Below are 21,955 nucleotides of genomic sequence, written 5' to 3' on the forward strand. Positions count from 1 at the left end.
TTTGAGGAAACATGTTATATATAAATGAATGACTTTTTGTGTATTATTAACTTAGATAAGAACTCACTTCTTATGCTAATATAGAAAAAATGTTCTGTCTTTATAGTTTTGTGCTCATATCACTTGAAGCACATGCTGATAACCTATAAACAGTGCAAATGGCTAGGCACCATGGCTTAAATGCCTGCAATCTCAACTGTTTGGGAGGCCAAGGCAAGAGGATTTCTTGAGGCCAGGAGTTTCCAGACGAGCCTAGGGAACATAGCGAGACTGCCTCTACAGAAAAATAAAAAAAATGTTTGCTGGGCATGGCGGTGCACACCTGTGGTCCCAGCTACTTGGGAGGCCGAGGTGGGAGGGATGCTTGAGCTTGAGAGGTCAAAGCTGCAGTGAGCCATGATCATGCCATCACACTCCAGACTGGGTGACAGAGTGAGACCCTGTCTCTTTAAAAAAAAAAAAAAAAGAGAGAGACAAAACAAAACAGTGGAAATTTATCTTAGAACATATAATTTGAGAAGCCTCCAGATTCTAATAAATATGCTTGAAAAGCAGAGATACAAGTAGAATTATTTTGAACCACTGCCCACTTGACATTGTAAAATATAATTGCATAGTCTTCTAGCAAATTTGGTTTTTCAAAAAAAAAAAAAACTTGTAAACTATTACAGGAAGTCTGATATGTCTCTGAAATAATTTAATTCTGAATGTAGTTTTTCCTCTTCTTCAGACCATTTTTAGTCCTAAAAATCAGAATATAATGAGATGAATAAAATCACAAAGTAAACAGTATACATATTTCATTGTGGCCCTTTGATTTACATAGAGAATTTTCTTTCCCTAGGTACCCAGGGGCCTAAAACTAAGCTAATATAGCTTTGTAACGTGGCTTACGTGTATTCAGAACAGGTAGGACTTGAGACTGAGATAAATGAAGTCATTTGCTCAAAGCAGTATGCTTGCCATTGAGAAAAATCAACAACCAGAATGAGCATTGAGTCTCGATTCATTTCTCCAGGCTTAAGGGTTTTTTAGCTACACTTCTCTAACATCTTTTAGTGAAATTCTTACTTCCCAAAAGAAATGTGTCAATATGTCGTAACTCAATTTCCAAATACTAAGAGACTACTAATTTAGACTTTTCTTTTTAACTGGCATTGAATACTCATCCTTTTGGATGTTACTAGAAAATATTTTCCAAAGATGCCAGATGACTGCCTTGTAACTTTTTTTTCAATCTCTGCTTCAGATATGAATCTGAAAAGCTTCAACAGGAAAATTCTATTTTGAGAAATGAAATTACTACTTTAAATGAAGAAGATAGCATTTCTAACCTGAAATTAGGGACATTAAATGGATCTCAGGAAGAAATGTGGTAAGACGTATACTTACATTTTCCTAAGACATTTTTGCAAAGACTAAAATTCTTTTACATCAGCTTTTAAAGCCTAACCATTAAATTTTATTTTCATCATTCCTTTTAGGCAAAAAACGGAAACTGTAAAACAAGAAAATACTGCAGTTCAGAAGATGGTTGAAAATTTAAAGAAACAGGTAAGGAAATACTTAGTATTTCTCAATGTTTTTTGATTCCAAAATTTTCCCGTTTTTTGAAATTTGTAAATTTACAGCACACGGTAATGAATAGCATATAGCTAATGATGGTAAGGTTGTAAATTCTGAATTTGAAAATGGAAACTTACCTCATACTGACTCTAAACTAGCTTCCTGTTTTATGTTAAATAATGTATATATTATTCTAGGCCCTAAGTGCTTGATAAAGCTTTATAATCAGCAGAATTGAGGAGGTGATACCTCTTAAACCATACCTATGAAATACTAGCTCTAGCCCTTGTGCAGTTTCAGTCAATGTTAGCCCTTCCTTTTTCCTCACCGTGATTGAAAGCAGAAAGTTTAGGGCAGAATTTCACATATACAGAATGCCAGCTAATCAGCATATCATTTCACAGAATTACAATTTATTCAGATAGCTGGTGCCATTCAGTGCTCAATTTGTATAATCTTACAACATGCAGTTATAAAAAGGGAAGGCCATTTAAGAATCTGTCTGAACCAGTCAAAAGACAAGGACATATTGGGAAAGAGTATTTTCAGCACTTGAAATAGACAAGGTGTTGACATCCAAAATGTATTTTGGACTCTTGCAAATAAATGGGAAAATCCAGTTGAAATATAGGCAATCTATATGAATAGTGAAGTCACAGAAAAAAAATACAAAAGATGGTTAGCCTTATTAGTGATTAGAGAAGTGCAAATTCAATAAGTGTCTTTTTTTAACCTATTAAATTAGCAAAAAGTTAAGATTGATATCTAGTATTTAAAAGGATGTGAGGAAATGACTGTGCCCATGCATTGTTGTTAGGATTATAAGGTGGTAGCACTGTGAGGAAGACATATTGGAGATATCTGTTGAAACAGTAATGAATATATATATACACACAGATCTTCTAACCCAGCAATCCTACTTCTAAAAAATAATTCTAAACACAAAATGCTACCATGTATAAATGGATTTTCTAAAAGATCCATTTAAAAGAAATAATGATTTTTAAAACTTTATGTCTATCAATCAATGTGGGAACAGATAAATGCATTATGGAATATCTTACTACATGAAATATCCTATAGCCAATAAAAAGTAGTATGTGGTGGTTGCTGAACACACTGACTTGGAAAGAGTCTTTTTTTTTTTTTTTGAGACGGAGTTTCGCTCTTGTTGCCCAGGCTGGAGTGCAATGGTGCGATCTCGGCTCACTGCAACTTCTGCCCCCTGGGTTCAAGCGATTCTCCTGTCTCAGCCTCCCCAATAGCTGGGATTACAGGCACATGCCACCACACCCGGCTAATTTTTGTATTATTAGTAGAGATGGGGTTTCATCACATTGTTCAGGCTGGTCTCGAACTCCTGACCTCAGGTGATCCGCCTGTCTCGGCGTCCCAAAGTGCTGGGATTACAGGCGTGAGCCACCGTGCCCACCTGGAAAGAGTCTTTAAGTAAGTAAGTAGAAAAAGCAAACTGTCCAAACATAAAATTTCCAAATTTTTGCTAAAGAGAAGAAAAGAATCTGTATGTGTGTATGGGTTCTGTATATGCATAGAAAATGATCTGGAGGGACACGTATCCAGCTGTGGACAATGGGCTGCCCTGTAGAGTGGGGTTAGTCTGAGTGTCTCACTTCTTCATACACTTGTGAATGGAATGAATTTGTAATAATGAGTGTGTAATTATTTCTGTTTTGAAATATATATATATTTTAAACTTTAAATAGAGAGGGAAAAGACAATTATGTCTCTAAATTTTTTTTTTTTTTTTTAGCACAAGTAGGGTAACAAGTTTTAAAAACTTATTTTAATTTTAATTAGATTTCAGAATTAAAAATCAAAAACCAACAGTTGGATTTGGAAAATACAGAACTTAGCCAAAAGAACTCTCAAAACCAGGAAAAACTGCAAGAACTTAATCAACGTCTAACAGAAATGCTATGCCAGAAGGAAAAAGAGCCAGGAAACAGTGCATTGGAGGAACGGGAACAAGAGAAGTTTAATCTGAAAGAAGAACTGGAACGTCGTAAAGTGCAGGTATGGTCTGTAGCCACCTGGCAGCTTTTTTTGAGGAAATCCCACGAAATAGAAGAAATGTTTGTATTAAACTTCCTGAAACATAAAGCCTTAGTAATTAAAACAGTATGGTCCTGGCACATGAATAGACAAGTAGATAAGTGGAATAGAAAGGCTAGAATTAGACCCAAATCAAATAGAAATGTAATGTATAGCCAAGGCCACTTCTCAAACCACTGGGGTAAAGATGGACTTTTTAATTAATGGTGCCTGAACAACTGAGTAGACATTTGGAAATAGATAAAATTAGACCTATATTTCATTCCATGCACAAGGATAAACTTAATTGGATTAGGAGACTAAATATAAAAAATAAAACTATACAAATATTTGAAGAAAATATGGGTGAATTAGTCTTTAACCCTGGTTTAAAGAAAGCCTATTTAACTGTAACTCAAAAACCAGAGGCAATAAAAGAAAACATTGATTATATGTTAAAAAATGTTTACTTGGCAAAAAGATACCATAAACAAAGTTAGAAGACAGCTGACAAACTAGGAGAAAATATTCACAACATATACCACAGTGAGAAGTCCTAATATCCCTGCTAGTAAAGAACTCTTAAAAATGGAGGGACATGGGACCAAAAATTTGATAGCAAAATGGGAGAAACATACGAACAAATAAATCATATACAAAAGATAAAAATGGGCCAGGCGTGGTGGCTCACACCTGCAATCCCAGCACTTTGGGAGGCCGAGGCAGGAGAATAGCTTGAGCCTAGGAGTTCAAGACCAGCCTGGACAACATAGCAAGACTCCATCTCTACACAAAGTTTAAAAATTGGCTGGGTATAGTGGCGCACACCTGTGGTCCTAGCTACTCAGGAAGCTGAGGCAGGAGGATCCCTTGAGCCCAGGAGTTCGAGGCTGTACCACTACTGTAGCCTGGGTGAGACCCTATCTCTAAATAATAAAATCAAATTATTAAAATGGCCCTCAAAGCTATGGAAAAATGTTCAGAATCACTCAAAATTAGAGAAACACAAAATAAAACAACACTGTTGTATAATTTCTCACCTATAAGACTGGCATCAATTTTAAAATATGACAGCATACTCTGTTGGTAAGGCTGTGGGGAAACAGACTCTTTCATGCTTTGCTGGGAGAATACAAACTGATACCGCCTTTTTGTAGGTGAATTTGACAATACCTAACAAAATTACGTATGTACCTAGCTTTTGCCCTGGAAATCTCACTTCTAGGAATCTACCCTAAAGATACCACCCCAACAATATGAAAACTCATATGCAGAGGGTTACTCACTGCAGCACTGTTTCTAATTGCAAAATTGTGGAAACAACATAGATGCTGATATGTAGGAGAGTAGGTGAATAAATGGGGGGGGGTATGTCCATACCATGAAGTAGTACTGTGCAGCTGTTCAAGAAAAAGGAAGAAAAGAAATCCCTATTTATATGAAATGATTTCCAACACATACTGTTAAGTGAAAAAAGAAAAGTGCAAAAAAGTATCTATAAAATGCCTTTGTGCATGTAAGAAAGGGATATTAAAAAGTACACGTCTGGTCACTTGTGCAAAAGAAACACAAGAATGATAATCCAGAAACTAAAAAGGGAGGGTGGGAAAGGGATGGAACAGAAGAAGGGACGAGGAAGAACAGTGACACTTCTCTGAGTTTATCTTTTCGTATAGCTCTGACTCTTAGAACCATAGTAATGTTTCACATACTCTTCACTTACCCCCAAAATAAGTGCACAAGTAAAACTAATCAATATGGTAGTGGTGGGAGAAGAAACCCAAAGGGAGCACATACATGAACAGATGAGCCTAACTGTGTTATAAATGGGTAATATAACCACACTAGGGAAGAAAACAATTATCTTAAGTAATTCCAAAATTAATATCTTGACTGGATACTATCCAGGCTAAAGACAAGATGAACTGTATCTACACGCTATGATAATCTAGTCAGTAAACAGGATTCTCATGAGAGGTATGGGTAATTCTGAAACTACTATATGTATTACTAGAATTGAACAAATAAGTAAATATGTTGTGAGCAATAAGAACTAGATTTCTCACTGTTGGAGAAGAAGTCGCAAGTGGGGCAATGGGGAATGCTAAGATGAGCCCTCTGATGTTAGATTGAGATCTGAGATATTTGGATAAACTCATGGTTTCTAATATGTATACAAAGCTAGATAGATACAGAAACATAGATGTGTATATATGCATGGATTGCCCAGATCTTGTTTACTAAGCACCATTCTCCTATAAAAGGAACCAGGGTTCCTTGGAAGAATGATTGATTCTAGGGCTAGGGCAGAGAAAAATACAGGATAAGCCTGGAACATCTCATGGGGCCAGAAGGAAAAAGGTGTTTAAAAAAAAAAAAGGACATGTCAAAAGGGCCTGTGTCCTGATGGCCAAAGCTGGAACAATTTGATCACCAAAATAAGTGATAGTATAGAATAAAGTAAGTACAATTATGAAATAAACAGACTACAGTAAATACCAGCCAGGTATAGTGGCTCATGTCTGTAGTCCCAGCACTTTGTGAGGTCAAGGCAGGTGGATCACTTGAGCCCAGGAGTTTGTAACCAGCCTGGCCAACATGGTGAAACCCCGTCTCTACAAAAAAATACAAAAAAAATTAGCAGGGTATGGTGGCATGCCCCTATAGTCTCAGCTATTCAGGAGGCTGAGGCGGGAGAATCGCTTGAGCCCGGGAGGTTGAGGCTGCAGTGAGCCAGGATTGCACCACTGCACTTCAGTCTGGGCAACAGAGTGAGACCTTCTCTCCCCACCAAAAAAGTTGAATAAATAAATAAATAAATATGAGTCCATATTGATATAAAAATTTAAGCTGGGAGGGAAAACAACAGCTCTAATTCCAATTAATAAATGAAGAAGAAAATAGAAAATCATCATTAGGCAAACACCCCAGTAATAATAGTTGTAGACAACATGCATTGATAGATGTTAAAATTAATAAGCAGAAGTTTGAGGAGAAATAGGATTTGTATAGTCTCAAAGTATCTCCTCCAAGAAAAAGACAGTAATTTTACAGTGGAGAAACATGCAAAACTTACCTTAGAAATCATGAAGTCTTTGCCCATGCCTGTGTCCTGAATGGTACTGCCTAGGTTTTCTTCTAGGGTTGTTATAGTTTTGGGTCTTAATTTAAGTCTTTAATCCATCTTGAGTTAATTTTTGTATAAGGTATAAGGAAGAGGTCCAGTTTCAGTTTTCTGCATATGGCTAGCCAGTTTTCCCAACACCATTTATTAAATAGGGAATCCTTTCCCCATTGCTTGTTTTTGTCAGGTTTGTCAAAAATCACATGGTTGTAGATGTGTGGTGTTATTTCTGAGGGCTCTGTTCTGTTCCATTGGTCTATATATCTGCTTTGGTACCAGTACTATGCTGTTTTGGTTACTGTAGCCTTGTAGCAGAGTTTGAAGTCAGGTAGCGTGATGCCCCCAGCTTTGTTCTTTTTGCTTAGGATTGTCTTGGCTATACAAGCTCCTTTTTGGTTCCATATGAAATTTAAAGTAGTTTTTTTCTAAATCTGTGAAGAAAGTCAATGATAGCTTGATGGGAATAGTACTGAATCTATAAATTACTTTGAGCAGTATGGCCATTTTCACGATATTGATTCTATCTATCCATGAGCAGGGAATGTTTTTCCATTTGTTTGTGTCCTCTCTTATTTCCTTTGAGCAGTGGTTTGTAGTTCTCCTTGAAGAGGTCCTTCACGTCCCTTGTAAGTTGTATTCCTAGGTATTTTATTCTCTTTATAGCAATTGTGAATGGAAGTTCACTCATGATTTGGCTATCTATTATTGGTATATAGGAATGCTTGTGATTTTTGCACATTGATTTTGTATCCTGAGACTTTGCTGAAGTTGCTTATCAGCTTAAGGAGATTTGGGGCTGAGACAACGGGGTTTTCTAAATATACAATCATGTCATCTGCAAACAGAGACAATTTGATTTCCTCTCTTCCTATTTGAATACCCTTTATTTCTTTCTCTTGCCTGACTGCCCTGGCCAGAACTTCCAACACTATGTTGAATAGGAGTGGTGAGAGAGGGTATCCTTGTCTTGTGCCCATTCAAAGGGAATGCTTCCAGCCTTTGCCCATTATGATATTGGCTGTGGGTTTGTCATAAATAGCTCTTATTATCTGGAGATACGTTCCATCAATACCTGTTTATTGAGAGTTTTTAGCATGAAGTGATATTGAATTTTCCATGCCATTTAAGTGGAAAGTCTTTGACGTATAAGGATAAAAAATGGTCATAAAACAGTGTCACTGAGTTCATATTATTGTTTCCTTAATATGGCCTTTTGTGAACCTGGTAAGTTTCCCCAGCCTAAATATGTATGTCTGTTATTTGACTTTTTTTTCTCTTAGTCCTCCACTTTAGTGTCTTCTCTGGAGGCGGAGCTCTCTGAAGTTAAAATACAGACCCATATTGTGGAACAGGAAAACCTCCTTCTCAAAGAAGAACTGGAGAAAATGAAACAGGTAAGGCTGTGTGCAGCTAAGGGGGGTTCACAGAACAATATGTACCTGGTGGGCTCCTGTCGGGCTGGTATTACTAGCCACCAGTTGTCCTTTGTACCGAATCCCGTCAACTAGCTTGGTAGCTGAGGACATACTGCTTGGCAAAGTTGAGGACCTAAAGTGCAAAATCCTTTTTGTAAAGGCTATTGCTAATTATCCATGTGTCTAACTTATATATGTTGTACACTCTAAAACCCCCCCCCCCCCCCATTTTTAAGAGTTTCCTTCTTCCCTCTGTTGCCTAGGCTGGAGTGCAGTGGTGTGATCTCAGCTCACTGCAACCTCTGGCTCCTAGGCTCAAGCAATTCTCGTGCCTCAGCCTCCCGAGCAGCTGGGATTACAGGTGCCCACCACCATGCCCAGATAATTTTTGTGTTTTTAGTAGAGGTGGGGTTTTGCCATGTTGGCCAGGCTGGTCTTGAATTCCTGGGCTCAGGCAAGCCACCCATGTCAGCCCCCTAAAGTGCTGGGATTACAGGCGTGAGCCACTGCATCCGGCCCACTCTTAAATTCTATTATCATAAATGAATCCCAACCACTTCAGTTTAAGAAACTGTTGTTCTGTCACCCAGCCAGGTTATAAAGTAACATATGTTTGTCTAAAAGGAGGGAGACTATTTGCCTATAACTTTTCTAATTCTGTTCACACTGATTTTTGAGGCACTGAAGAAGCTGATCCTTCTGCCTTTTTTCTGTAGCAACTATGAGGCATCAGTTCTAGAGCATGATGGCATGCAGTCTCACTTATGAATGTGGCCTTCAGAAGCCTATTTCAAAGTTTCAAAGGCTTAACTTTAGGCCAGGCGCAGTGGCTCATGCCTGTAATCCTAATACTTTGGGAGGCCAAGGTGGGCAGATCACTTGAGGCCAAGAATTTGAGACCAGCCTGGGCAACAGGACAAAACCATATCTCTACAAAAAGATTAGCTGGGTGTAGTGGTGTGCATCTGTAGTCCCAGCTACTCAGGAGGCTGAGATGGGTGGATCACCTGAGCTCGGGAAGTCAAGCCTCCAGTGAGCTGAGATTGTGCTACTGTGCCCCTGCACTCCAGCCTGGGCGACAGAATACTCTGTCTCAAAAAAAAAAGAAAAGAGGCTTAATTTTAAATATGAAAATATGAAAGAGGTCTCAACTTAAAAATTATGTCCTCTCATGGAGAAATGCATTGTTGGAAAAAAAAAATTTGCGTCCTAAACATTGTCCTGTTTTCAGTATTTACAGGAGTCTTTCAATTGGAACAATCTTGATTTATAGTAGGAAAATTTAGTTGTTCCATTTTACTTGTTTACTTCAGCATCAGATTATGATGGCACTCATAAAATTTTCTTTCTTCTATCTGTCTCTTCAGCCTGTAAGCACAAAGTTGTCCTTTCCTGAATGTGGAAACATTGAGTCTGTAAATCTGGTATTATGTTTATGTTGATCTGATTGACTCCTATGCGTCTTGCTTTCTTAATAGCATTATAAAACCCTCAGGGTATGTGTGTCTTTCATAATGCCTAGTATAGTACTGGTACTCAGTAGGTGCTTTGTAAGAATCTTTTCAAGTCAGCTACTGCTGTGCAAAATGCATGTTCTGCTGTGATAGAGAAGTCGCCTGTCCATATAAACATAACAGAAGTTAAAACTCATAGGGCCTTTCTGTGGTGTGGTGAAGTATTCCAAGGCTGTTATTACCAACTTTATCTTAATTAACTTGAGCATCCTTTTTTCCTTGACTCTTTGAAAGCCTGTCTGTTGTTCAGCCTTTAGATGATAATGATAGGTTTCAAATTCATAGTATGGGAAATGTGTGCTTTGTGGCTTTGCTAAGCTGGAGAACAGAAGGAAAGCAGCAGAGCTAGGAGAAAAACAACATGATGGGGATGTCATTCAGCACCTTTTTATTGCTTTTTTTTTTTTTTTTTAAACAGGCATTGGTGTAAATAGTGAGATGAAGAAATAGTGAGCCTGGTCTGCCTTTGGTAGAAAGTTGTTTTATCAGACATCTGGATCCTTTTGGATCCCAAGAATAGGGTAGCGTCAGCCCATCATTGCTATTATACAACATGGACCTAGAAGGCATGTGTCACTCTGTATGATATCGTGATTCATAGTTCACAAAGCCCTTCTATGTGTGTTATCTATTGCACTGAAAGGAAACACAAATAGCATCAGCAAAAGTCACATACCAGTTTACAGACATCCAAAATGGTATCAAGCTTTATGGGTGTCTGGAGGGTGGGAAGACAAGGCAGTGGATAAAGTAGAAGGTCCTTTATTAAACCAGTGCCCGGGTATTTCAAAATACATTTTCCTATATCCTTCTGACTTGTTCAGATTTGTAAGGTATGCTGGATTTGTCACCAGTTGAAGACAAGATTCAACCCTGAAAGTCTGTTTTGTCATACTATTCCTACAGCTAAATGTGAAAGAATTTCAGGTTTAGGAAGTAGAAAGATGGTCATAAAATCATAATGATAATAAAGAATTGAAGAGTCAAGTGAAATAGAGGAAAGTTAAAAACCTATGAACTATGGGAAAGGGTTAAGAAGTGTAAGAAACAGCCTCTTTAAAGCATGGGTTCTCAAAAGGGTGAAGGGGTAAGGATTGCTCTCCTGCCCCAGAACATTTATCAATGTCTGGGCACATTTTTTGTTTTCACAACTGGAAGGTGGGGGGTTACTGGCATCTTTTGAGTAAAGCCAGAGACGCTGTGAAACATCCTACAGTGTCCAGAATGCCTCCCGACTTCCAACTCCTGACGAAGAATTATCCAGCCCAAAATGAGACTAGTACCAGCACTGATGTTGAAGAGGAATAAAAACAGTATATGGTTTGTCTTGATTTCATGAAGTGGAGAGAAAAAGCCAGTGTGTTCACACCAACAACATTTTACTGGCCAGTCAGCGTAGGCACCTTCTGAAAGGAAGAGTACAGGGAACAAGCTGAAAACACGGTTTTATCTTTAAACTTGCCTTTGGGTTGTTACTTGTATGTGGTTCATTCCAATTCTAGGGTTTTGTTTTGTTTTGTTTTGGAGACAGAGTCTCTGTTGCCCAGGCTGGAGTGCAGTCATCTCGGCTCACTGCAGCCTCCGCCTCCCAGGTTCAAGCAATTCTCCTGCCTCAGCCTCCTGAGTAGCTGGGATTACAGGCATGCGCCACCACGCCTGGCTAATTATTTTTAATACAGACAGGGTTTCACCATGTTCACCAGGCTGACCTCAAACTCCTGAGATCAAGTGATCCTCCCCACCTTGGCTTCCCAAAGTGCTGGGATTACAGGTGTGAGCCACCGCCGCAGCCCAATTCTATAGTCTTGACTGATTTTTTGAAAAACATTTTTCTTGTTAAAAGCATGAGGAAAATGTAATATGCTACATGTGTTAAATTGATGATAGAATGGCAGTATGTTATTTTATCCTGAAGGTAAAATGGAGAGCTAGGATCATTATTTAACAATGTCTGCCTGGTTGAATCTACCTAAGCAGACATTTCAACAGTCAACTGGGGAACAGAAAGAAGCCAGAAGGGAATCCTTGAAGTTTATTATAGTCTCCGCTAGAGTTTATGTCCTCTGAAATATCTACAGATAAGCAAATAGCAGCAGCCATGAAAATGCCCTATTTAGAAATACCCCTTTGTACTTACAGCCATGAGATGTGATGGGAGGGCCCATTTGTTTATCTCTTACAGCTGCACAGATGTCCTGATCTCTCTGACTTCCAGCAAAAAATCTCTAGTGTTCTAACCTACAACGAGAAACTGCTGAAAGAAAAGGAAGCTCTGAGTGAGGAATTAAATAGCTGTGTCGATAAGGTAGTAGAAGTAATAAGACTTTACCATCATCGTATACAATACACACCGTAATGAACCTTTCTCTGTGGACAGTGGCACAGGGGCCTCCTGTGGTAGTCTGTTGTTCCAGAGTGTCCTGGAGCAGCATTTCTTTGGCATTCTGTGACCCTAGACTTCCTGCAGCCAAGACTGATGAAGTCTAAATTAGTTGTTTACTAATTATATTATTAAACTCGATAATATAAAATTTCTCATTATCATATCACAGTGCTACTTTATACCGCTATTTTGTTATAATATAAATTATGTGTTTAATAATCTGAGATCAATTTCATAGATAAACACTTTTTTTTCTGTTTTCTTTAGCAAATCCAAAAACACCACCTTTTTTCCCCACCTGCCTTAATAGATATTCTATGTTTTCTTCCTATGGTATGCTCTTGAGATTTTTAATGGCCTTCCAGCTTACCATCTTCCACCCGCAAAATATGAGGCAATAGAAAAGAAAAATAGGAAATTTCCAAAAAGAAGCAACTCCTCAAAATTAGACGTATAAAACAGTCTTTGGTTTGTCTTGATTTGGAGCCAGGAAGACCATTTCCTTTGACCTTGCCCTGCTCCCCTACATAAATAGATGGTACTTGTTCTTGACAGCGTACGTGCAGGCATGTAAGTTAAGGCTAGCTATGTTTGCACAAATGCCCTCTTACCTCTTTTTCCCTTCCTGAAACAGTTGGCAAAATCAAGTCTTTTAGAGCACAGAATTGCGACGATGAAGCAGGAACAGAAATCCTGGGAACATCAGAGTGCGAGCTTAAAGTCACAGCTGGTGGCTTCTCAGGAAAAGGTACGTGGACAATTCTTGTTTCATCTTCACAGTTAGTATTCTTCTAGATCTTCCAACAGAAATCCCAGTAAAAAGAATGTTCCAGGTAGAAGTAGCGTAAGAGGGTTCCAAATGATTCAATTTGACCAATGTTTGATGTGTGTTTATAGGGTGGTAAGGCTGGGCGTGGTGGCTCACCAGCACTTTGGGAGGCCGAGGTGGGCAGATCACTTGAGGTCAGGAGTTCGAAATCAGCCTGGCCAACATGGTGAAACCTCATCTCTACTAAAAATTAAAAAAAAAAAAAAAAAAAAAAAGCCGGGTGTGGTGGCAGGTGCCTGTAGTCCCAGCTATTCCGAAGGCTGAGGCAGGAGAATGGATTGAACCCGGGAGGCGGAGGATGCAGTGAGCCGAGATCACGCTAGTACACTTCAGCCTGGACGACAGAGAGAGACTCCATCTCAAAAAAAAGAAAAAAAAAAAGTAAATATAGTATGACAAAATGATTTAAATAATATTGCAAATATATTGCGGCAAAAGAATTTAAATGATATTTCCCTCAAAGTTTACTAATTATGAAGGCTTGAGAATAGTGCATAAAAATGACTGCTTGTTCCTAATTTATAAATAGGACCTCTAAGGCAGTTTATGCCCTATTTTAAAGATCTGTATCAACATTCCTTTTATGAATTTAAATTTTTAAAATTGGAATTTATATGTGATATTAGCTTAAAATAGGATTCTTCTTTAAGAGGTGAGGTCTCAGCCGGGCACAGTGGCTCACGCCCGTAATCCCAGCACTTTGGGAGGCCGAGGTGGGCGGATCACGAGGTCAAGAGATCAAGACCATCCTGGCTAACACAGTGAAACCCCGTCTCTACTAAAAAAATACAAAAAATTAGCCGAGCGTGGTGGCAAGCACTTGTAGTCCCAGCTACTGGTGAGGCTGAGGCAGGAGAATGGCGTGAACCTGGGAGGCAGAGGTTGCAGTGAGCCAAGATCGTGCCACTGCACTCTAGCCTGGGCAACAGAGCAAGACTCTGTCTCCAAAAAAAAAAAAAAAAAAAAAAAGAGGTGAGGTCTCCCTTTGTATCCCAGGCCAGATCACCACTTGCTGCCACCTCAAACTCCTGGGCTCAAAGGATTCTCCCGCCTCAGCCTTCCAGGTAGCTGGGACTACAGGCGCACGCCACCACACTCAGCTTTTTATTTTTTGTAGAGATGAGGGCTCTTGCCATCTTGCCTAGACTAGTTTCAAACTCCTGGGCTCAAGCAATCCTCCTGCCTTGGCCTCCTAAAGTGCTGGGATTCCTGGTGTGGGCCACCATGCCTAGCCTAGAATAGGATTCTACAAGTATATATTTTTATTTTCAGCTAAGAGGGTCCTTTGCAGTCCAACATCATAGGCTAAAACATAATTTCTACAAAATTCAGTGAAACCATCTTTTGTGATGCCAGTTGGCACCCATTGGTTCTGTAAGATACCATTTAGTACTCTACCAGATGACTATCAGCAATACCTTGCTCCATAGTTCATCATTGTCCTAAATATAATTTAACATCCTGTAAATATACATACTGTCCTGGGTTTCCACTGAGCTACTGACAAGAAAGCTGGATTTAGTAAAGAGAAACAAATGGACTTGAAAGTTCTTTTGTCCTTATTCATTCCTGAACATGCTAGAGGTGAGACCACAAGAGTTTGTGTAGCAGTAAAAGATCGTTCTCACAATACAGGTTCAGAATTTAGAAGACACCCTGCAGAATGTAAACCTGCAAATGTCCCGGTTGAAATCTGACCTACGAGTGACTCAGCAGGAAAAGGAAGCTTTAAAACAAGAAGTGATGTCTTTGCATAAGCAACTTCAGAATGCTGGTGGCAAGGTGATTTGTTCTTTTTTTATTTAGGTATAAGTTATTTACAGTAAAGTACACAAATCTTAAGACTACAACTTGGTTTTTATGTGTATATGCATGTATATATAAATATGCATATCTCATATATCTGTGTTTGTATAACCATCACTTAGATAAAAGTGTAGAACATTTCCAGCACCCAGCAGGCTCTCTCTTGTTCCTTCCAGTTGGTAACCCCAAGGGAACCACTTTTGTACCCTCTGTCACTGTAGTTTAGGGATGCTTTTTTCTAAACTTCATATAAATGAAACCATAGTGATATAAAACACATCTTTTTTTTGTATTGAGCAAGTCAGACCATCGCTGAGTTGAGTTTTGTAATAACAAAACTAAAACATTTTCTTAAATGATAGATAAAAGTATTTGTGTGACCTTAAAAAAAATCAAATGTAGAAAAACATTGCAAGAAATTAATCTGGGAACTTATACACAGACTTGCAAAAAAGTACAGCTTCTGCTAAAAAGGCATAAAACAGTAGTATTGAATTTCAGGAGATAATTCATTGCTACAAGTAGGTTGCTATGGCACCAGAAAGTCCAGGAAGAGCTGATTAAAGTGTTAGCTAGCTGACACCTTATGGTGGTGTGGTAGAAAGTGTCTCATTTTAATAAGTCACAATGCTGCCTAATCTGTGTGCAAATAAATTAAGAACAATGTTATAGATGTCATTTTGGGGCAGATGTCAAGATTTTGTCCTACAATAAAAGTAGACACATTCAGTCATTTTATCTCTTGGTGAAACTTTTTATAAAAAAAAAAGTTGTTTTGGGCTGGGCGTGGTGGCTCATGCCTGTAATCCCAGCGCTTTGGGAGGCCGAGGCAGGCAGACCACTTGAAGCCAGGAGTTCAAGACCAGCCTGGCCAACATGGCGAAACCCTGTCTCTACTACAAATACAAAAATGGCCGGGCATGGTGGCTCACGCTTGTAATCCCAGCACTTTGGGAGGCCTAGGCGGACAGATCACGAGGTCAGTTCAAGACCAGCCTGCCCAACACGTTGAAACTCCATCTCTACTAAAAATAAAAAAATTAGCTGGGCATGGTGGCGAATGCCTGTAATCATCCCAGCTACTCGGGAGGCTAAGGCAGGAGAATCACTTGAACCCGGGAGGCGTAGGTTGCAGTGAGCCGAGATCATGCCACTGCACTCCAGCCTGGGCGACACAGCTAGACTTTGTCTCAAAAAAAAAAAAAAAAAAGCCAGGTGTGGTACTACACACATCCGTAATCTCAGCTACTTGGAAGGCTGAGGCATAAGAATTGCTTGAGCCCGGGAGGTGGAGGTTGCAGTGAGCTGAGATCGTGCCACTGCACTCCAGCCTCCATTTTTAAAATTACTTCTGGGCTGACTTTTTCTGAAAATGAGATTGTACCTTTTTTTTTTTCATGTTTGGTTTAAAAGGCAAGAGGCTTATCTATTTGTGTTATCTTTTTTATATCATTTTCAAGATCCAAAAAATCACTTTGGTAGCTGAAAGCACATTTCTGAATTCAGACGTTAATTACATGGACAATATGTGCTTTGGATTCTAAAAAAAGGATATGATTGCATATGTGAAAATGAAAGTAGAGTTTAGCCTGTGAAAGCTTTTGAGTTGGCAGTGCATTTCAGCTTTCTCTTTATGTCCTCTGTGAATCGAGTATCTTCTGGGCTTAAAGATAACTTCATAAGAATGGAGCAACTTTTAAGCCACCAGTCTGAATGCAATTGGGTCCTTTATGGAACTGGGCCTTGCCCTACAGTCATATTCACTATTGGACATGACATGGCTATTTCGTCAAAGACCATTTTAAACAGAGACCCTCCAAACCTTTTTGTTTAAATCAAACTTCAAGAATATTGTTTTATTCATATTTATATGTACCTACACGTACTTTCATTAGAAGACTAAGGGGACAATTGAAAGGTACTTACTAGGAGTCATTGTCATTGGGTAAATATGACACCTGTCTCAAAACAGCAATTACCCAATAGCTTGTTTTTAAGGCTTACACTCTATAATTCTCTTAAGAGCTGGGCCCCAGAAATAGTGCCTCATCCATCAGGGCTCCATAACCAGCAGAAAAGGCTGTCCTGGGACAATTTGGATCATCTGATGAATGAGGAACAGCAGCTGCTTTGGCAAGAGAATGAGAGGCTCCAGACTGTGGTACAGAACACCAAAGCCGAACTCACGCACTCCCGGGAGAAGGTAACTTAAGAAACTGCACATCATGGCATATGTTTGAAAATGACTAGTTTGATAGGAAAATGAGTGTTGGATATGATTGGAATGGTTCTAAGGTATGGATTTGAGTATCCTGCTATAGCAGACTTCTTTTAAGAATGTATAATTTATCATTTACTCACATATAATTTTATCCTGATGTTTATAAAATATTTTTATAAGCAGTTTTATATTAAAATATATTTGTGACTTTAATCTTCATATCCAAAATATAGACTCATGGAAATTATGTGAACCATATATTCTTCAAATTGGCCGGCCACCAAGACTAGTGGTACAAAAATGGGAAAACTAGACTCAGATCTTGCAGGTCTAAATAACTCCTCATGAGAGAAAAAGGTGCCTCCTTTAACAGACAGCATTTCAAGGCTTAAGGTCTTTTCCAACCACCAACTTGGTGCTTGAATTCCTTACCTCTGCTGCATAGTCTCCCAGTGATATTTAACCTATGCTTAACACCTCTTTTGAGGAGGAACTCTGAAGAGTCGCAGATATTTAGTTAGAACACCTACTCCATGCCAGAAACTGCTATCACTGATGCTGCAGTGGTGAGCAAGACAGACATTGTTCATGTCCTCATAGAACTGTTCTAGATGTGAACAGTCCAATAAGAGCAGATGGGACTGTCAGCCCATTCTCTCCTAAAAGTAGTGTTCATGTCAGAAAAAAGGGGCCTGGGACTGCTGTGCCTGTTTTCCTGGCAGCCACATCACATACACTGTTGACTCCTGGAGAGTTAGTAGACCCAGAAGTCTCCTCTTCCCTGTCTTGTTCCTACAGTGTTGGGTTTGCAGACCCAACCAGACTCACCTAGAAAGGGTCTTTTGAAATCCAGAAAAGCTAGCTTCAAGTATTTACAGGCTTGACTGAAAAAGGAAGTTAAACAGGACCCAAGTACTGAATTAAAACTTTCCCTATGTTTGTTGTTTTTGCTGGCTGAGTGATTGTATTAGCATTGCTTCCTCTTACATTTGTTCTTGTTAGGTCCGTCAACTGGAATCCAATCTTCTTCCCAAGCACCAAAAACATCTAAACCCATCAGGTACCATGAAACCCACAGAGCAAGAAAAATTGAGCTTAAAGAGAGAGTGTGATCAGTTTCAGAAAGAACAATCTCCTACTAACAGGAAGGTGAGTTTTTGAGAATATATGGCCAGTATCTATGTTCTCACTATAATGTGTTCTTAAGTGTGTTTCTTCTCAGGTATACTTCTAAGGAAATGACTATGATGGCATATTTTGGCATGTATCTCTTTATGCTGTTATCTTGTCAAAATAGTATTGTGGTTCTTTTTGATTGAATAATGGTTGAAAAAATAACAATTTGGCCAGGTGTGGTGGCTCATGCCTGTAATCCCAGCACTTTGGGAGGCCGATGCGGGTGGATCACTAGGTCAGGAGTTTGAGACCAGCCTGGCCAATATGGTAAAACTCCATCTCTACTAAAAAACACAAAAATTAGCGAGGCATGGTGGCACGTGCCTGTAGTCCCAGCTACTCGGGAGGCTGAGGCAGGAGAATTGCTGGAACTCAGGAGGCAGAGGTTGCAATGAGCCAAGATCACACCAGTGTACTCCAGCCTGGGTGACAGAGCAAGACTGTCTCAAAAAAAAAAAAAAAAAAACAAAAAACCACACACAATATTTAAGCTTTGTTAAAGAAGGCAGTTAATCATCTTTATTAGTATTAGAAGCCTTTATAAGTTGGCAAAATATTTATCACCTGAATATTAGAAACATCTTAATATGGGCTGTATTTTTTTTATTGCTATGTAACAAATTAAAACAACATTTCTTGTCTTATCTACAAGTCAGGAATTCAAAAGCAGCTTAGCTGGGTGGTCCAACTCAGGGTTCTCATGAGGGTGCAGTCTACATGTTGGCCAGGCCTGCAGTTACCCGAAGGCTTCACTGGGGCTAGAGAATCTACTTTCCAAGCTCATTCATACAACTGTTAGCAAGAGGCTGCTGTTCCTTGATGGCTGCTTGCCTGAGACCTCAGCTCTTCACTACCCGGGCCTTTTCTCAGGGTGTCGCATCTGGCTTCCCCCAGAAGGAGTGATGAAACAGATACTGAGACCGAAAGACCAAGACAGAAGCTGTGGTCCCTTTATGATCTAATCCTGCAAGTGACATACCAATATTTCTGCTGCATTGTATTTGTCACGCAGACTAAACCCTAGTATAGTGTGGGAGAGGACTGTATAAGGGTGTGAATACCCGGAGGTGGGGCTCATTTGAGGCTTCCTGGAGGCTGGCTACCCACTGGTCACACCTCTGCAGTGCCAATCAATTTGCTTTCTGTAATTTGTCCCATGAAGTTAGAGTTCTAGACCAGACTTCTCAGAGTTGTTACTTTTCTTTTTCTAAACTGCAACTCAGTTTTCACTATTACCTCTTTATAAAAAATATGGTGTGTTTAGAAATCTGAGAAAAATATTTTACTATAAAATATTCATAAAATTTTTGGTTTTTGTGAAAGTTATCATGACCATTTGCAGTAGGAAGGCCTGGTTGTGCTCTAAAGCTGAAATGTCATTTAATTTCAGGTACGTTCAAGTAAACTTTGCAGAAAGAAAATGGGTTTCATTTAGCTGCTCATTAGGGGGGAAAAAGTCTGTGATAGGCTTTTAATTAATATTGAATTTTAAAATGGACCTGGAAGACTACACTTCTGTTTCACAATTCATGCTGTTCTCCTCAGCTCTTTTTGATAGAAGCAAAGTCAGCTTTCTAAGATAGTGTTGTATGTTTTTTACTGAGCAATATTCTGACTCAGTGTCCTCTAGTTCACTAGGTTCTTCCTGTAGTAAAGACTTATAAAAGTGAGGCTGGATGCGGTGGCTCATGCCTGTAATCCCAGCCCTTTGGGAGGCCGAGGTGGGCAGATCACGAGGTCAGGAGTTCAAGACCAGCCTCATCATCATGGTGAAACCCCATCTCTAAAAAAAAAAAAAAAATACAAAAATTAGCTGGGTGCAGTGGTGCACACCTGTAGTCCCAGCTATTCGGGAGGCTGAGGCAGGTGAATTGCTTGAACCCGGGAAGTGGAGGCCATTGTACAGCCCGGGTGACAAGTCATCTGTCTCAAAAAAAAAAAAAAAAAAAAAGGTATCAACTAAATTTTAAAATTGAAAATTATAGGAAACCAGCATTTTTTATTAATATACTACAAAATATCAGAGTACATGGTCCATGGTAAGGATATTTCAGTGATATGTACTGTACATATGTGTGGGTGTGTGTACTGTGTTGTAAGATAAAATGTATTTCTTACAGTGGGTGGCATCCAAGTTTAAAAGCCAGCTGCCTTAAGGAATCTATTCTGTGTGAGGACAGGTGATTAAAACTAGATTACTTAAATGTAAGCAATACACTGAATTATATTATTTGTTTGTCACTGAATTAACTTGGCTTTCTTCCAAGAGTTGAGATTTCTGACAAGCACAGATTTGTCAAAATAAAGTAGAGCAACTCAAGTGTTTTTGTTTTTGTTTAAAGGGAATATTTTGTTTTTTTAAACAGGTCAGTCAGATGAATTCCCTTGAACAAGAATTAGAAACAATTCATTTGGAAAATGAAGGCCTGAAAAAGAAACAAGTAAAACTGGATGAGCAGCTCATGGAGGTAAGTTTCTCAGCAGATGGCCTTAGCTATGAAGAATATTTTAATCCATGAATGAGCTATTTGTTGGGAGAGACTAGACATGGCATTGAATTCCCATTGTGAAAATCTAAGTACACTGCCAAGTTGAATTCTTTGGTCTGCCTTACCAAGTTTAACAGAAAACTTTGCTTAATTATACTGCCATAGGAAGCCATACTGCTTTTCAGAGTAAGTAATAATGATGACCTAAAATGCAAAGACCTGTACCTCTGCAAATTCAGGGGGCAGGGACTCTCTGATTAGCCAAGGGGCCCTGAGCACTCTTGCCATCACCGTGTTTATACCAGTTCACTGATCCATCCTATATTGCAGCATTTTACAGACACGATTGGTCTCTAGCACCCTCTTCAGTTGGGAAATCCATGCGGGAAATTTGAGAGCATTAACATTTGGAAGTTTTAATTTCAAGTGCTGCTATTCTTCATTACTGCATTTAGAACTCAGCACTGCCTTGTGAGAGGTACATCTGATAACTATGAAAATGTATTTGTGGCTGGGCATGGTGGCTTACACCTGTAATCCCAGCACTTTGGGAGGCTGAGGCGGTCAAATGGCTTGAGTCCAGAAGTTCAAGACCAGCCTGGGCAACATGGCGAAACCCTGTCTCTACAAAAAAAAAAAAATCTAAAAATTAGCCAGGTGTGGTGGCACGTACCTGTAGTCCCAGCTACTTGAGAGGCTGAGACAGGAGGATTGTTTAAGCACAGGAGTTGGAGGTAGCAATGAGCTGAGATCACACCACTGCACTCCAGCCTGGGTGACAGTGAGAGACCCTGTCTCAAAAAGAAAGAAAAAGAAAAAAAAGATTTGTAAAACTACCTTGTCAGCTTGGACTTTGAGTTCCAGTCTTCTAGATTGCTTTCTGATTACCAAGTTTAATTATAGGATATAACAAACTTACGTATACATCCTTCTTAAGGATTTCATTGATATACCTTGGGTAAATGAAATTAGTCAATCTAACATTTAGTGAACTATAAGACTTATGTAAGGCAGAGAAGAACCTGTAGAAATTGTCTTTTTGTGCTCTTAAAAAGTACTATGTATACACATATTTCTAAGCCAGAATTATAACAAGAAATGGGGCCGGGTGCAGTGGCTTACGCCTGTAATCCCAGCACTTTGGGAGGCTGAGGCAGGTGGATCACCTGAGGTCAAGAGTTCGAGACCAGCCTGGCCAACATGGTGAAACCCCGTCTCTACTAAAAATACAAAAAAATTAGCCGGGCGTGGTGGTGGTCACCTGTGATCCTAGCTACTCGGAAGGCTGAGGCAGGAGAACTGCTTGAACCCAGGAGGTGGAGGTTGCAGTAAGCTGAGATCACGTCATTGCACTCCAGCCTGGGCAACAAAGCCAGACTC

At 39.3% G+C, this 21,955-nt stretch overlaps 1 protein-coding gene across 7 annotated transcripts in view; it reads left to right on the forward strand.

Annotated features, from left to right (window-relative positions):
• Nucleotides 1-21,955, forward strand: part of NIN (ninein) — a 77,171-nt gene that overhangs the window by 40,869 nt on the left and 14,347 nt on the right. For 6 of the 7 annotated variants that reach the window (XM_058429275.1, XM_058429278.1, XM_058429274.1 and 3 more), the window contains 10 exons: nucleotides 1,250-1,375; nucleotides 1,485-1,554; nucleotides 3,385-3,600; nucleotides 8,023-8,136; nucleotides 11,854-11,976; nucleotides 12,689-12,802; nucleotides 14,519-14,665; nucleotides 16,713-16,892; nucleotides 17,913-18,059; nucleotides 20,453-20,554. In XM_058429275.1, coding sequence (XP_058285258.1) covers nucleotides 1,250-1,375; nucleotides 1,485-1,554; nucleotides 3,385-3,600; nucleotides 8,023-8,136; nucleotides 11,854-11,976; nucleotides 12,689-12,802; nucleotides 14,519-14,665; nucleotides 16,713-16,892; nucleotides 17,913-18,059; nucleotides 20,453-20,554 — 1,339 coding nt within the window. The remainder of the gene's footprint in view (nucleotides 1-1,249; nucleotides 1,376-1,484; nucleotides 1,555-3,384; nucleotides 3,601-8,022; nucleotides 8,137-11,853; nucleotides 11,977-12,688; nucleotides 12,803-14,518; nucleotides 14,666-16,712; nucleotides 16,893-17,912; nucleotides 18,060-20,452; nucleotides 20,555-21,955) is intronic. The other variant, XM_058429276.1, reaches the window with a different exon arrangement.

This window comes from Hylobates moloch, unplaced genomic scaffold (genome assembly GCF_009828535.3).
Source record: "Hylobates moloch isolate HMO894 unplaced genomic scaffold, HMol_V3 SCAFFOLD_16, whole genome shotgun sequence".
Classification (NCBI taxonomy): domain Eukaryota; kingdom Metazoa; phylum Chordata; class Mammalia; order Primates; family Hylobatidae; genus Hylobates; species Hylobates moloch.